At 38.8% G+C, this 14,747-nt stretch overlaps 3 protein-coding genes across 5 annotated transcripts; 2 read left to right on the forward strand and 1 right to left on the reverse strand.

The window, feature by feature from the left end:
- Positions 1-1,430: 1,430 nt before the first annotated feature.
- On the forward strand, positions 1,431-7,678 carry LOC116847669. 2 transcript variants are annotated; one of them, XM_032822915.1, is made up of 4 exons: positions 1,431-1,554; positions 1,910-6,022; positions 6,592-6,873; positions 6,981-7,678. In XM_032822915.1, exons 2-4 carry the CDS (start codon positions 1,935-1,937, stop codon positions 7,552-7,554), a joined length of 4,944 nt encoding a protein of 1,647 aa, XP_032678806.1. In that variant the 5' UTR covers positions 1,431-1,554; positions 1,910-1,934; the 3' UTR covers positions 7,555-7,678. The 2 variants fall into 2 exon arrangements, with proteins under 2 accessions (XP_032678806.1, XP_032678804.1); XM_032822913.1 differs by having other exon boundaries at positions 1,455-1,650.
- A 169-nt stretch (positions 7,679-7,847) lies between these two features.
- Positions 7,848-12,062, reverse strand: LOC116847671 (ubiA prenyltransferase domain-containing protein 1 homolog). 2 transcript variants are annotated; one of them, XM_032822917.1, is made up of 2 exons: positions 11,802-12,062; positions 7,848-10,525 (listed from the first exon to the last, which is right to left on the reverse strand). In XM_032822917.1, exon 2 carries the CDS (start codon positions 10,510-10,512, stop codon positions 9,514-9,516), a length of 999 nt encoding a protein of 332 aa, XP_032678808.1. In that variant the 5' UTR covers positions 10,513-10,525; positions 11,802-12,062; the 3' UTR covers positions 7,848-9,513. The 2 variants fall into 2 exon arrangements, with proteins under 2 accessions (XP_032678808.1, XP_032678809.1); XM_032822918.1 differs by lacking the exon at positions 11,802-12,062 and adding an exon at positions 11,531-11,676.
- Positions 12,063-12,213: 151 nt separating this feature from the next.
- LOC116847670 (chitinase domain-containing protein 1) lies at positions 12,214-14,247 on the forward strand. Its single transcript, XM_032822916.1, has 7 exons — positions 12,214-12,572; positions 12,690-12,842; positions 12,928-13,108; positions 13,166-13,275; positions 13,361-13,515; positions 13,597-13,929; positions 14,012-14,247. Exons 1-7 carry the CDS (start codon positions 12,462-12,464, stop codon positions 14,151-14,153), a joined length of 1,185 nt encoding a protein of 394 aa, XP_032678807.1. The 5' UTR covers positions 12,214-12,461; the 3' UTR covers positions 14,154-14,247.
- Positions 14,248-14,747: the final 500 nt, after the last annotated feature.

A 14,747-nucleotide genomic window follows, 5' to 3' on the forward strand; every position in this document is an offset into this window, starting at 1 on the left:
AATTTATCTGTCGATACTTTTCTGTCTTGTAAGATATCCGATTTATTTGATTTTGTAACAAATGTATATATTTAATAAAATAAACGAATACAATAAATTTCTATTCCTTAACGCACTACACAAATTATTTAATTGAAAACTGGTTCTTACAGCCTCATCGGTGGTTTATCTCACTACGGATTTCTGTACGGATCATTTCATTGGCTACGGAATATTTGAAGATAAGACGATCTTAAATATAAGAACCGATTATGAATATCGGTCTAAGGTCTGGTTGCACCAACATTATTTTGGCTTTAAGCGAAACTTAAACATATATCTATCTTTATCTTTCTTTCTATATAAATAAAGATAATATAAATATATATTTAAGTGTCACTTAAAACCAAAATAACGTTGGTGCAACCGGGCCTAAGTCTGGTATTCATAGTCGAATCTTATTTCAAGATTCAAGACCGTCTTGAACTGGTGCAACATGTAATGGCTTCTGCACACAGGACGCGGTATGCTTGCCGCGCGGCGGAAGTCCGCGCGACAGCCAATCAATATGTTGTTTTTTCGTAAGAACTAGAAGATTATTAGGGAAAGCAGCATATTGATTGGTTGTCGCGCAAACTTCCGCCGCGCGGTAAGCATTACCGCGTCCTATGTGCAGGAGCCATGATTCCCACTAGGGATAGACAAAAAGAATCGATATTTATAGCGTTTTTCATTGGCAGAATTGGTGCGCACTGAGGCTTGTTTACAGTATGTTATTATATTGAAAGATTGTCTTAAATAAATTCTCAAATATTTTTAACCAGTAATATAATATGTATAACATCCGTACGAATCATTTTATTACCTAAAATATTTTTAAATATGTATTTAAGACACGATCTTAAATATGAAAATGTATTGTAAACAAGCCTTAGTGTGCACTCAGTGTGCACTAGTTCTGCCAATGAAAAACGCTATTAGAAAACATCGATGTTCTCTCATTGAGGATAGTATTATATGTAGAAAGTCGTGCACCGATTGGTTGTCGGATAGAGGATTTCTAAAGACCCTAATATTTTCTCTACATGTCATATTATCCTCAATGAGCGAACATCGAGGTTTTCTAAACGGGTAGGACCCGATTAACCACGATACGATTGGACACAGATTGTAATGATTGGTTTGACCTAGTAATTCATTAGATAATTCTTTTCATCGGTTGGTTGTGTCCAATCGTACCGTGGTCAATCGAGACGCTCCCTTTCTAAATATCGATTCTTTTTGCTCATCCTTAGTTCCCACTGAGTGCGTCACGCGTCGCGTCGTCTGCCTGCGTCACGAGTTAACCAATCAAATCGTTCCATTGGAACAAGTGCATCGCGCGCGCGTCATCCCAATTAGAAGATTTGATTGGTTAACTCGTGACGCAGCAGACGACGCGACGCGTGATCCGCTCATTCGGAACTCAGCCTCAAAGGGGGATACGAATCAGGCCCTCTTTTGTTATATGGAGTTCGACCTTCTTTTTTCTTACTTCATGGTTTTACCACTTACAACCGTTTCGATTAAGAGCGGGTAGGTTGTCATATATGTGGTTGTATGTGCAGTTATATCAATTAATTTCGATTGAAGGACGTAGTCGTGAAAATATCAATAAACTTCTCTTCAGTGGTATGCAATGACCTGTTTGTGTTTGTTTTTCTTTTTTTTTTGGTTTGTGTTTAGAATAAGAACTTTGCTTTGATAAGAAGATTGTAACATTCTCGTTTGGTTCCTTAAAAAACATTATTAACAATTAAAAAGGAAATAAAATCTTGACAATTAATTACTTTTACGACCAACTACTGTTCCCAAGATCTGAAATAAGTATACTCATTGAAACTTTTGGTTAGGTCTGTATGACTGATATTTGTTTTTTGTTTTTCTGCAGGAGAAGATAAGAATTTCAAAACAAAATGGATATAGCAAACACCATGGAAATTGACGATTCAGAACCAGTAGCTTCAAATCCTTTTGTATTCTCTATACCGAGCATTATATCTGATCCTCCAAGAGTTATTAATTTTGGCTTAGGGTCAGATCATGTCTTTGATGCTCATTCTACCAGGAAGAATGTATTCACTTTTGCTGCGCCTACAATAGTATCTCAGTATAATCAACCTCGTGCAAAGCCACAGACTGGTAGTTATGCACAAATACACAAACGCACCAAAGTACGAGCTAACAACCGTGCAAATCTACAAGTTGACAATCGCAACAGACCCAAGATTCCCAGGCCCTTGTACAAGCCCCCTGTAAGTGTATTTGCCAATGCCCTCAAGGATACAGAAGCGTTTGAACGGCTGAAGAAGAATTCGAGATCAAGCATTACCAAGATCAATATAGAGAACACGATAATGTGTTCTAATGTTCCTAAAGGTTTGCTGTTAAAACGCACGGCCAAAGAATATTTCACAAATTTTGGACGCGTCGTGAACATAAACATTCGCCCGGTTAAATGTATAATTACGGTGACTTATATGACAAAAGATGAGGCGAACACTGCGTATTACAGCTGCGGTGATTATATGAACCAGACGTTTCACGTGGAATGGGCGAGGCCAGACTCAGTAGCGAAATCGCCTGGTAAGAAGAAAGACGTGCGCGAGAACTTGGTGACGAATTTACTCAAAACGAACGACGATGAGGTCATATCAGAATTAGAAGCCATGGCGAATTTGGAGTACAATTTGCACACCGCCAAGGGAACTGAAATACCTGATATAAATACGTTGCTACCGGCAAGAGTCCGGATGCCAGGGGGAAAAACAGCGTTGCCGCAGGAGAAATTGTCGCCGAGATTGGAGGAAACCGCAATCAAAGTTGAGAAACACGAGGCTGAGAGTCAGATCACCAATCTCTTGCCCAACACGACCGCCGAAGAATTGCAGAGTATAATTCATCAGGTCGCCCTTACAGCCGAGGATAAGTACAAAGTGCTGGAAGCCAGAGACCGCCTCATGAGATTGAAGCGAATCAAGCCGGCCTCCCTGGCGACCGCCAAAATAACCAGCGGCACTTGTCCCGACATGTGTCCCGAGAAGGAACGTCTCATGCGCGAGTCGCAAAGACAGGTTGCGTCCTATGAACAGCTCGAGGGCAACGAGTACAGGATAAATCATGCGACAGCCATAAAGCAGTACTCGAGATCGTCCGCGGACCAGGAAGAGCCGATGTCTCACGAGTTAAGGCCGGTGAAGTCCTTGAAAATGACCATGAGCTATCTGCTGCACGAGATCGTGGACCTGTGCGAACAGGAGGACACCAACCTGGCGGAATGGTATCACTTCCTCTGGGACAGGACGAGGGGAATTCGGAAGGACATCACCCAGCAGGAACTCTGTTGCAGGGACAGCGTTGAATTGATCGAGCAGTGCGCCAGATTTCACATCGTATGCTCGGAGAGACTTTGCGCGGAGGGCGCCTCTGTGTTCGACAAGAAAATTAACACGGAGAATTTGACCAAGTGCTTGCAGACGTTGAAGTACATGTACCACGATTTGAGGGCGAAGGGCGTCACCTGCGAGAATGAGCCCGAGTTCCGCGCCTACGTCGTTTTGCTGAATCTCAACAACGGCAATTTTCTGTACGATCTGCAGCAGCTGCCGATATCCGTGCAGAATTCGCCGGAGGTTCAGTTCGCGATCAAGATCTACTTCGCGCTCGACTCGAATAATTACTACAAATTCTTCAAACTCGTCCGGCAAACGACTTACATGAACGCCTGTATCTTACTGAGGTACTTCAACCAAGTTAGAATGAAGGCCTTCTCGGTAATGGTGAAAGCGTATTGCAGAACCACGTCCACAGCTTTTCCGTTGTACGAAATGATGGATATCCTCGGCTTCGAGGACGAGAACGAGACTGCGGGCTTCTGCGAGCAAGTGGGTCTGAGCCTGTCGAACGACGAGATGCATGTTATGCTGAATCGCCAAAACTTTAATATGCCTGGAGGAAATATACAGCAGCGTAGGTCTTTCGCTCTGATAGAGTCCAAGAGGATCGTTCTGGGCTACAGTATTGGGAAATGTATCGCCAGCGGAAAAATGCCGAGTAAGATCTACAAGAATCACAAGCCGCACAACAGCTTCGACGCGTACGGCAATCTGATGCCTGAGTCGATCAATGCCGCGGATCAAAACCTCAATGTTTCTTCCGCCGAATCTGACCTCGGCGCGGACGAATCCACGAAGAAGGTGCTGAAGACAACGCGGGACAGGAATCAAATGGCCAGCAGTTCTATGCAGATTAAGAAGCAGCTGACGAATATGAGTAACGACCTAAGCGTCCCGAAGTCGATGCCGGTATCGCAATCGGCCAGCTCGAATGTCGTTAAAACAGCAACACCCGAGCCAGATATGTCCGCTGGATCCAAGCAGAAAGCCTCCATTGTATTTTCGAGCAAACCACCGTCAACTTCGTTGAAGGCGGTCGCTGATAAGCAGCCCGACAATGAGAGTGCAATCGTCAGCGCGACACATCGTGAAAGTACCACGAGCAACAGCAAGCATTCCGCGATTTTTGGCAACAACAATCCTTTTGCGAACAACAGCGTCGTATTTTCCAAACAGCCAGAAACGTCGCGCAATGCGGAGGTTCTCGCCACGCCGTTTGCCATGGCGGTGAACAAGAGTATCTTCTCCGGCATGGGGACGGGGAATATATTTATGAAGAGCGTTCCCTCGACGGTGTTCGTTAGTAATCGTCTTCCAGTGGCAGTTTCCGTACCGCAATCGACGGTGAGCAACGTGCCGAGCGCTGTAAGCAAAGCAAAACAACCGATACCTGATGTCTTCCACAAGAAGGAACCCGTTCAGAAGGATGCGCAGAAGCGTGCGATCTCGGAAGTCGAGAAAGCGAGGCTGGAGAAGCTGGAGCACGCGAAGAGAATGCGGCAAATCGAGGAGCAGTCCGAAGAGATCTACAACAGCTTGCAGGCGGAAGTTACGCAAGAATTCTGCTCCGCCATCGCAAGGGAGAACATCGACAGGATAAGGAGATACAACGCGCAAAGCGAGACTATCACCGGCGAAGTGATCGGCGAGGTGATTCGCGAGATGTGCGACGCGATCCTCACGACCGAGATCGTTAACCAGCAGAGGTTACAGGCGATATTGCAGAGAGTGAAGAATCAAATGATGACCAAATGCTTTAACGCTTGGAGACGATACGCCTTGAGGAACAGACAACAGAGACAAGCGCTGGAAGACACGCCGGTCTGGTTGCAAAGACAATCGTTGGAGGATTGCGCGAAGATGCTGTATACCAAGGAGCAGGACCTGGTGATACGCAATATGCGCAAGAGACGATTCAAAGAGGAGGAGGAGAAGCGTGTGGACGACACGGGAGATCTCTTGCCGATCGAGTGCGTCGTGCGCTCCGGCATCAAGGAGAATTTACGTCTATTGGACGTTAATGCCCTGCCTACCGTGTTCTGGAAGCTCGTGATCTCCTGGCCGGATTTCAGAAACAAGCCGCTCCTGTGGCGCTACAAAAAAGTGATGAACGAGTACCTGTGTTCCGGGGACTCGGCGATGGAACCTATCATGAAGACTCACAGACCGAATCCGTACGAAACTCTGCACATTTGCGTGAGGCAATTCGAGGGTTTTATCAGCGAACACAATTTTGTTGGCGCCGACGCGTTCCTATTCATTGCCGACGCTTCGGAGAACTGCAGGTTCGTTGCCAAACGTCTCACGAAGAACGTGCTCTCGAGGCATAAACTGATGCCCATACCGCTCACATTCATCGTCCTGGGTAGTGGGAAGCTGGAGCATCAGAACGATAGTATCGTCGCGGAACTGGAATCTCTTCTGGAGTCCGGCTATGTATCGGAGTACACGATCATATTTGAGAAAAACTTGACGACCAAGGTCATTTTCGATTTGACGCAGAGTACGATTCTATGGCTGACGATGAACAAGTCGCCAATGAATCCACTGGAGATGGACTATTTGTACAATATATACGACATTTGTCTGTCGGACGAGCTGTGGTTGAGGTAGCGCGCATTTTTTTATAAGCAGTTATTCTCTCTACAAATTATTTCTTCGAATAGAAATCGGAAAGAAATTGGGATTGTTAAAGGGGGGGTATTAATTAAACGATAATAATTGGAGTTGAGGATCTCGGTTTGATTCATAGCATACGTTGTAAGATCGGCGTGTGCGTTTACTGTCAAACGATATTATTCTCCCATAATTTAACCATTCCAGCATCCAGACGCACAGTTCTTATTGATCTTAAATTCCTCTTAGTGTGGTTGTATTCCAATAGAGCCTTACAGATCGTACAATGATACGAACGAAGGCGCGTTAGATGAAGAATTCGACTTGTTGACTAAATTTTGAGAAAATACTAAGAAGTTATGAAAGTACACTCTTCATCCAAGGATTTAGAAGAGCGTTTGGAAGCACAACGTTTACGGAACGCGTTGTTGGACGAGAAATTGAGAAAAAATGCTTTGATACATAGTTCAGTCGCACATAGTTTTTCTACTTTTTACATTTCGATAGAATCTGACTATATTTCAAATGTCTGTATTTAGCTCCTCATTATTATATTTTTCAGGATATTGAACGATGCCATGTTCAATAAGCAGCTGACGAACGCACTGAAGGATCCTAATTTCATAATTGATTTGCACAATGAGGCGGTGAATCATCTAATGGACATTATCTTGGACCCGGAGTCCACGTTGTACACCAGCTTCGCTCCCGAATTCAAACGATTTCTTCGTACCGATCATATCATGCCATGCGGTTATGAATATTTCAACGAGTCATGGAAACGAGATGAATATAGAGCAAAACTGGAGGCCACGATGAATAGCTTTGTGTTACCACCGTGGAAGTAAGTAAGCTCGCGTTACCGCAATTAATCTCACTATTATTCATGTGCGTCACATCATCTGATTGTATTAATCGTTCAACATTCACGTTGTTTATCGCTCGTTTCAGCGCGTCATGGCCAATAACAAACGTACACACTCTACGACAGCGTATTATAAATTATTGCACAGAGGTGCTGTCTGATGCAAATTGTAATATTGTACTCTGCGACATATTCAGCGACTTCTTCTTAACGTCGGACAATATAAAAATAACCAACTTTGTGCAAGTATTGTTACACGTGATTAAGGAGAAGATACATCTCCTGGACGAAGACTTGACAGTCATCTATAACAAGAATCACATCAAGCATTTCCGAACATTGCCATGGTGGTTCAAATCTAATGTATTGATGGAATTCATATCACGTGAATCGAATTCGAGCGACAACGATCTGTCGGGAGGAAGAACGAGGAGTGCAAGACTCGATCGCAGATCGTACAATGATTCGAACGAAAGCGCGTTAGACGAGGAATTTGAGTCGTTGACTGAATTTTGCGAAAATACTAAGAAACAAGTTATGAAAGTACACTCTTCATCCAAGGATTTGGAAGAGCGTTTGGAAGCACAACGTTTACGGAACGCGTTGTTGGACGAGAAATTGAGAAATGCTTTAATTGATAAAAATGAGATGGATATATAGAAGACGCAGGGAAAAATTTTCCAGTTTTTTTCCAGTTGAACTGAATGAATAATTCTACAGTATGTTATTAGAACGTTGTAATGTAATAAAAAGTAATAAAAAGTATTTTTATGGCTTATTTAAATAGAAAGGCGCAGTAATATGGACAATTACTCTATATGCATGTGTATGACGTGTGTGCTTATTATACATCTATTGTGTAGACTAAACATGATTAATTTTAAAATTTTATTTTCGATTTGCATATCCCAATAGCTATATTATTTTTGAGGTCTATAAATAACTTAAGAAAGTACTGTAAAAATGCTATGGGATTATTTATTTAAATATTTGTATTATATATGTTACACAACATAAACGTAGTCTTATTAGTTTATTTTTTTATAACGCAATTGTTTTTGTTATACAATATGTAAGTTGTAGCGTCGCATCATACAGAAAAAATATATATTTTTAACAAAAAATTTCTCCGCATAATGTTTAAGGTATTGTCATTCAATATTGTACATTGACAGTTAAGTTCCTATAAAGGGAGGAACATTTCTCAGGAATAAAGAATATCGCAAAATAATAAAGTGTAGTTTAAAAACTTATTAGTTTCATTACGTAAAAATACTATTTTACCATTTCAACCTATATTCATATATCTTTCTTTGATATTTTTTTTATACAAGCATATGCTTATTCTTGATATGACAATGTTATTGTACATAGCGCGTGCAAAGTGCACTTAATTCATAGAGATATATGCTCAAAGAGAGATATTCGATATAGGATATAATAAATTTATATATATTTAATCGATAAACCCAGAGAGAGAGTTTGAATGAAATACTATAATACAAAGAGTTATTATATACAGAATATAATACAAATCCCATATGTGACATGACATTTTGTTTTCATATAAGTTTCTCTGTGCGATTACTTTAATTATATCGAAATGTGAATGTTTAAATAAAGTTTTTGTGAGATTCTAATGAGATTTTCTCAAAATATGTAAGATTTTTACTAATACTAATGTAAGATACTAATATAAGATTTTTATATAAAATTCCTTTGTGTCTTAATAATTAAGTGAAACAATACAAATTGAAATATGTTCGATCTATGTAGCTCTATTATATTTGTGCCTAATTTTAATTTATATTAAAAAAATAATTACTTCACAACCTCTTACAGCATTTAAACATAAAAACATGAAATTTATAATTATTTTACAAGATCTTAATGACTGTATTAGAGACATACTGCAATATCAATGTAAATGTTTAAACTAACTTTTCTTAAAAGAAAAATGAAGTTCATTATAAAAAAAAATTAGAGAATCTAACTAAACTCTCACATGAAAATATTGTTAGTACACAACATATATGTGTGTGTATATATGTGTGTGTGTATATAGTTTTTCATACAAATACAAATAACTGTAATATCCAAATATTACTGAATGAAGTCTATGGGTTTTTAATTGCTAAATTATATAAATAATAAATAAGAGTGTCTGCGAAAATATTTATTGTATATACATTTAATGAAATATATACACAAATTTATGTTATGTAATTTGACTTCTGAAGTGATTTATTAAAAATTTAGCTGAATTGAAATTTAAGTATCAAAATATTTAGATTCAAATAAACTATACATGATAATTTGAGCTACAATTAACTTTAGATATAAATTAATGACAGTTAATACGTCAATCAATGAGATGCAAGTAGTATCGTAGTGTCAGTCACCAGTAATCACATCAGTCAAGAATCATATTAACAGGGACATTTAGCTTCACGTTGTATCGAATACAAATTGAAAATATCGCACGAAAACGACAAAGACCCGAATCAGATGATGTTACAAAATTTATCAGCTAACAACAGCTGCCGATATATATACTGAGTATTCCATAATCCCTTATTAATGGCATTAATACAAAGTTTAATAAAAAGTACAAATAATTTATAGATAAGGAAGCGTGCCCACGTGCAGGCAAGCGACAACATACAAAATACCTAGATATATGTTTAATCGGGCTGTTCGTCTAGGCACATTTTGAATTCTATTCGGGTTACGAAATTCTTTCTCTATTTTAAAGGCGGCTGGCAGAGTAATGACCGGCAGTAAAAACCATACGGAATATCTTAACGCCAATACTATAAGTGTTATGTACGGCGTGAACAGTAGAAAGGCATACAAAACATGAGACGCGGTGTGACCCACCAAAATTGCTAATGTCACAATCCCTGCCTTCTTATCGCTCTCCATGTCCCTCGTGTTATTACTGTGTAAGATAGCTTCGGTGTTCAGCGCAAGCGGTATCGCGTAATATATCGTCCCTAATTCGACGTAGCCGGTTTGTGTCATGAACGCGAACAGTACCGAGATCGGGCCGAATATAACTAGGATAAGTACGTCGCCTAAAGCGATGTATTTCAAGCCTATGCCTCCCGTGTATAGAAACGAGGAGGACAATCCTCCGAAGTACACGAGGGCTAAATGCTCCATCTTCGCGGGCGAGATGAGCACCAGTCCGATGAATCCGAAGCAGCCGGCCGCGTACAGAATCGCCCCGAGCGAGACCAATTCATCTTTCGACAACAAATGATCCACCAGTATCCTATCGTCGCTCTTCCGACTGTCTACGCCCTTTATATAGTCGAAATACGTGTTCACCACGTTACCAGCGCAGTGCACGCAAACTACCGTGTACACGGTGAGAATTAGCGTTAACCAGTTGAAGTTTTCTAGGCCAGTCATTCGATACGCGAGAGCTGACCCAAGAAGCGTTGGCATCAGCGACGCGCTCAACGACCATGGTCGCAGTGCCAAGATGTACGAAGACAATTTCATAAGCGGGGAGTTCAGGGCTGATGACGATACTGAGGTCTGATGTACATTGTTCACCATGGAGTTGTCCTTGATCTGACTAGTTGAACTCTGCACACCATTGGACATCATGTTTCTTGCAGTGCTGGAGAGAAAGCAAACAATGATGTTGTTTAAAAGAATCAAATATGTATTTCAAACTCTCTAAAAGTAAAATCTAACTTTATGAGAGAAATAAGGCCGTTAAGAGCTAATGCTGAATATTTGTGCAATTTTTATATGATGGAGAGGAATAATATGTTTGTGGTGTTAATGCATATGCTGAATGATTTTTCAATCTTGATTAACATTATTATCCTCCCCATTATATAAAAATTGCACGAATATCCAGCATTAGCTCTTAATGGCCTTATTTCTCTCATAATGTTGTTATTTAACTTTGATCATGAAGAAAATATTTAAGGCTTCTGATTTCACTACTGCAGAACTCTGGATTAATGGCATTAGAAACAAGAAAATATGTGGCAAAAATTATTATATGTCACTTTCAAAAATATTTTCATTCAGGAGCCTCAAAACTTGTTACATTGGCTTTATTATACAGTTTAGCTGCAAGCTTTAAAAGCTTTCAAACAACTTGAACTTTTTATAAGAAATAATATAAATAAATTTAAATCAACCTCTTTCTTCCAACAAATGAATTATTTTTAGATACCATGATATTTATAGAAACTTTTGACATTATAGAAAATTTTAATTTGTATGCCTTTAAATGCTTCCACATGTCTGACTACGCACAAATTTTTTTCCTACTGTATATTTATCTGATAAATAAGTTGCCAAGGATATGCTAATAAATACCTCCAAAACTTCTTCAAGAAGTAAGATAAAGTTTTACTGACATGTTTCAGTGATAACATGGAAAGTACATGGAAACTAAAAATATAGCTAACTGCAAAAATTTTACAGAGTTGGGAATTGCGTTGCTTGTCCGAACAATGCAGCTTAAATTATATACATATAATTGTTCATACACATAATGAAATGTATAGACACAATCATATCGTATTAAATTCAAAGACACGTATCGAAAGCTCAAACTCCAAATTTCATTAGATTAGGTTAGGTTAAATTAGATTAAGAAATTTACCGTGTATATCATAACGGAATGTCACTATAATTATATATAATTAAAGCGAAAAATTCAACTTTCACGTTCGTATTGTATGTGTCACAACGCGCGGCACTAGATTCCATCAAATTCGGCCAGGAGGTCGAAGCCCTTCTCTCTCTCTCGTAATTACTCAACTAAACGAGTGATAAACACGTAGCTGACGTAGCTGACTTTGGATGTAAAACGTTCAGGACAGCGAGTCCGGATACGCGTTGGCGCTACGCGCCGAAGAGAGAGTAAACCTTACTTGTAATTCTCTCGAAAGTGGACGAAGCTTGGATCAGGTTAAGACGTTCCCCGTGCCAGCTCGAGAAACACTTCGCTTCTCGAGTACAGAGTTCCGATCATCGTCGAATCATTTGTCGCACGACCAACGCGTCGGCGTTCGCACAAACGGTATCGCGGTAAACGTACGATGCCCTAGGGAGCTTCTGTTTCCTTCCGAAAGACGTCGGTCCCTTCTGGGACCACTTTTCTCGACGTTGTGCGAGCCTGAAACACACGATGACGATGACGATTCGTTTACGCATGGTGCGCCGCACATTACCGTATGTGACGACGTGTTACCTGAGGTAGTCGGGCTTGAAACCACCAAGTTTTCGGCGCGATCATTTCTACCTGTGCCGCCGATGGTAAATGTTTGTCCTTGCGAGTGACGAAGGATTCACACCGAGTGCGGAATCTGCCAAAGCGTCGAGTGTGTTTGTATCCGGAGTATACATATCATTCTAAGAATTATATTGATATCACTCGTAAGTGTAAATTGCTGTTTATTTTCCGATTTATTTGAATTCTTGGTTTTACACACGCAAGAATCAATCCTTGGAGCAACCGAGATATAAAATCAACCCGAATATTTTAAATATGGTTTCGTGTGTCTAGTAGTGCAATAATCAGAATAATTATTATGAATGTGATTACTTTAATTGGGATATTGTGTTTGATTGAATTATGCACTGGTACCATATCACCATCTACAGGAAAGATAAAGAAAGATAAAGGGAAAACTAACAGTAAGGTAGGAACTACAAAGAGGATATATTATTTGTGTATTTATATACAAATTAATATATATTAATTACATAATTAAAACATACATACATAATTTTTTATTGTGGGTGAATATTTTATTTAGATACACAAAGGTCCTGTGGATCAAGATGTTTTCCAGAGGCATTTGGTAGTGGAGAATCCCAAACAACAGGATATACTTCATGAATCTGCACAATACTTTCGAGATACAAAGAATAGAAGATTCAAAGCAGATGTTCTGGGATATGTTACACCTGTTAGCAATAATGTCTACTTATATGGAGCGCAAAGTAAAGCAGAATCTAAGAATATATGTGTTATAAATATTATTTGAATTTCAGTGGAATGGATATGGATTTGAAATTTCTAAAATATTTCATGGTAAATTCACCATGATATCACCGGTATGGTTGACAGTTCCTTTTGGAAATACATCAACCTATCAATTGTCTACTGATGCTGTACAAACCAAATGGATCAAAGAAATGAGATCCAATAATAATGCTAATCATAATGTGAAACGTAAGTTGCAGATAATTCAAATGCAATTATAGAATTATATACTGTTTTCATTTTTAGTTGTACCCAGAATATTATTTGAACATTGGACTGTTGATGATATTACTCAATTATACAGTAATACAGAGAGTCAAATTCAGTTAATAGTAACTCTCTTAGATGCTGCTCAGGTATAATCTGAATTCTTAACTCTTTCATAAATATTATTGTGGGCTTTATTAAAACTTATTACACATGTAAATTTGGTATTCGCAGACTTTCCACTTCAATGGATATGTTTTAGAGATATGGAATCAGTTTATATTTGCAGGTGCAAACCTGCCAGTTGTTACTTCAATAGTCAAATCTATTGCACATAAGCTGAAAAAAAATAATGTAGATATTATATTAGCTATACCACCATCTAGAGGGTAACTTATTCATTAATCTTTGGTGTATATTACATAAATTTACAGAAACAATATAACTTTCATTTTAATATATTCTTTTAGTTTGCAGGTTGAATTATTTTCAAAACAACAATTTGATGAACTAGCACCATATGTAAAAGCTTTTTCACTTATGACTTACGATTATTCGACTATTCAAAGGCCAGGGCCAAATGGCCCCATTGACTGGGTTAGACAATGTGTAGAGCTATTGGTTCCAAAGAAAGATGACCCTAAACGGTCTAAAATTTTATTGGGTATTAATTTCTATGGTTACAATTATACGCCAGATGGTGGCAGGGCGATTGTTGCATCTGAATATTTGGAAATTCTCAAATCATTCAAAGGAAAAATTCAATGGGATGATAAGAGCAAAGAACATTTCTTTGAGTCAAAGTGAGATAATTTTTTTTACTTATTAATTATTTTTGTACATGTTTACAGGCAATATATAAAATATATTGTCTTATTTTTTTAGGTTAGCCGTGGGTAATGGCTATGTCTTTTACCCTACTTTATACTCGATTAAACATCGATTAGATCTTGCAAATGAATTAGGTACAGGAATATCTATTTGGGAACTAGGTCAAGGATTAAACTATTTTTATGACTTATTATAAATTAGATATTTGTGTATTTTATATTGTTTTGCAATTTGCATAAATAGGTTTTTTTTAAACCTATATGTATAAATATATGTATATATAAGAGAAATGCAAGATATAATATTTGTAAAATTTATAATATATAAAGTGTAGTAAAAAGAAATCCATTATTTTTGCATGAAATTGAAGGCTTTATTTAACATAGTTAGAATGATCTGATTTAGGTCAAATATGCACCGTTTTGTTCGATAACTTGTTGCCATTTTGAAGGTAATGCCATTATGCCTCTCTCATAGAAACCCTTGTCCCTATTGGCAAAAAACTGGGACAGTCGATTTTCATAAGCTTCTCTTGAGGCGAATTTTTCACCAGCAAAATCATTTGCCATAGACAGGAACAGGTGGTAATCACTTGGTGCCAGGTCCGGACTATAAGGTGGATGCATAAGAACCTCCCAACCAAGCTCCCGGAGCTTCTGGCGAGTCACTATCGATGTGTGTGGCCTGGCGTTATCCTGATGGAACACAATTCCTCTCCTGTCGGCCAAAGCTGGCCGCTTCTGGGCGATTGATTCCTTCAGACGGTCCAATTGTTGACAATACAGGTCCG

This window comes from Odontomachus brunneus, unplaced genomic scaffold, assembly GCF_010583005.1.
Source record: "Odontomachus brunneus isolate Ranch 3 - 2012 unplaced genomic scaffold, Obru_v1 Obru_scaffold_082, whole genome shotgun sequence".
Lineage (NCBI taxonomy): Eukaryota > Metazoa > Arthropoda > Insecta > Hymenoptera > Formicidae > Odontomachus > Odontomachus brunneus.

Coding starts and splice junctions, on each gene's coding strand:
- LOC116847669 (XM_032822915.1), top strand. CDS start 1,935: ATGGATATAGCAAACACCATGGAAATTGACGATTCAGAACCAGTAGCT. Junction 6,023..6,591: donor TCGGACGAGCTGTGGTTGAG/GTAGCGCGCATT, acceptor TATATTTTTCAG/GATATTGAACGATGCCATGT. Junction 6,874..6,980: donor TTTGTGTTACCACCGTGGAA/GTAAGTAAGCTC, acceptor CGCTCGTTTCAG/CGCGTCATGGCCAATAACAA.
- LOC116847671 (XM_032822917.1), bottom strand. CDS start 10,512: ATGATGTCCAATGGTGTGCAGAGTTCAACTAGTCAGATCAAGGACAAC.
- LOC116847670 (XM_032822916.1), top strand. CDS start 12,462: ATGAATGTGATTACTTTAATTGGGATATTGTGTTTGATTGAATTATGC. Junction 13,516..13,596: donor GCTATACCACCATCTAGAGG/GTAACTTATTCA, acceptor ATATTCTTTTAG/TTTGCAGGTTGAATTATTTT. Junction 13,930..14,011: donor GAACATTTCTTTGAGTCAAA/GTGAGATAATTT, acceptor TTATTTTTTTAG/GTTAGCCGTGGGTAATGGCT.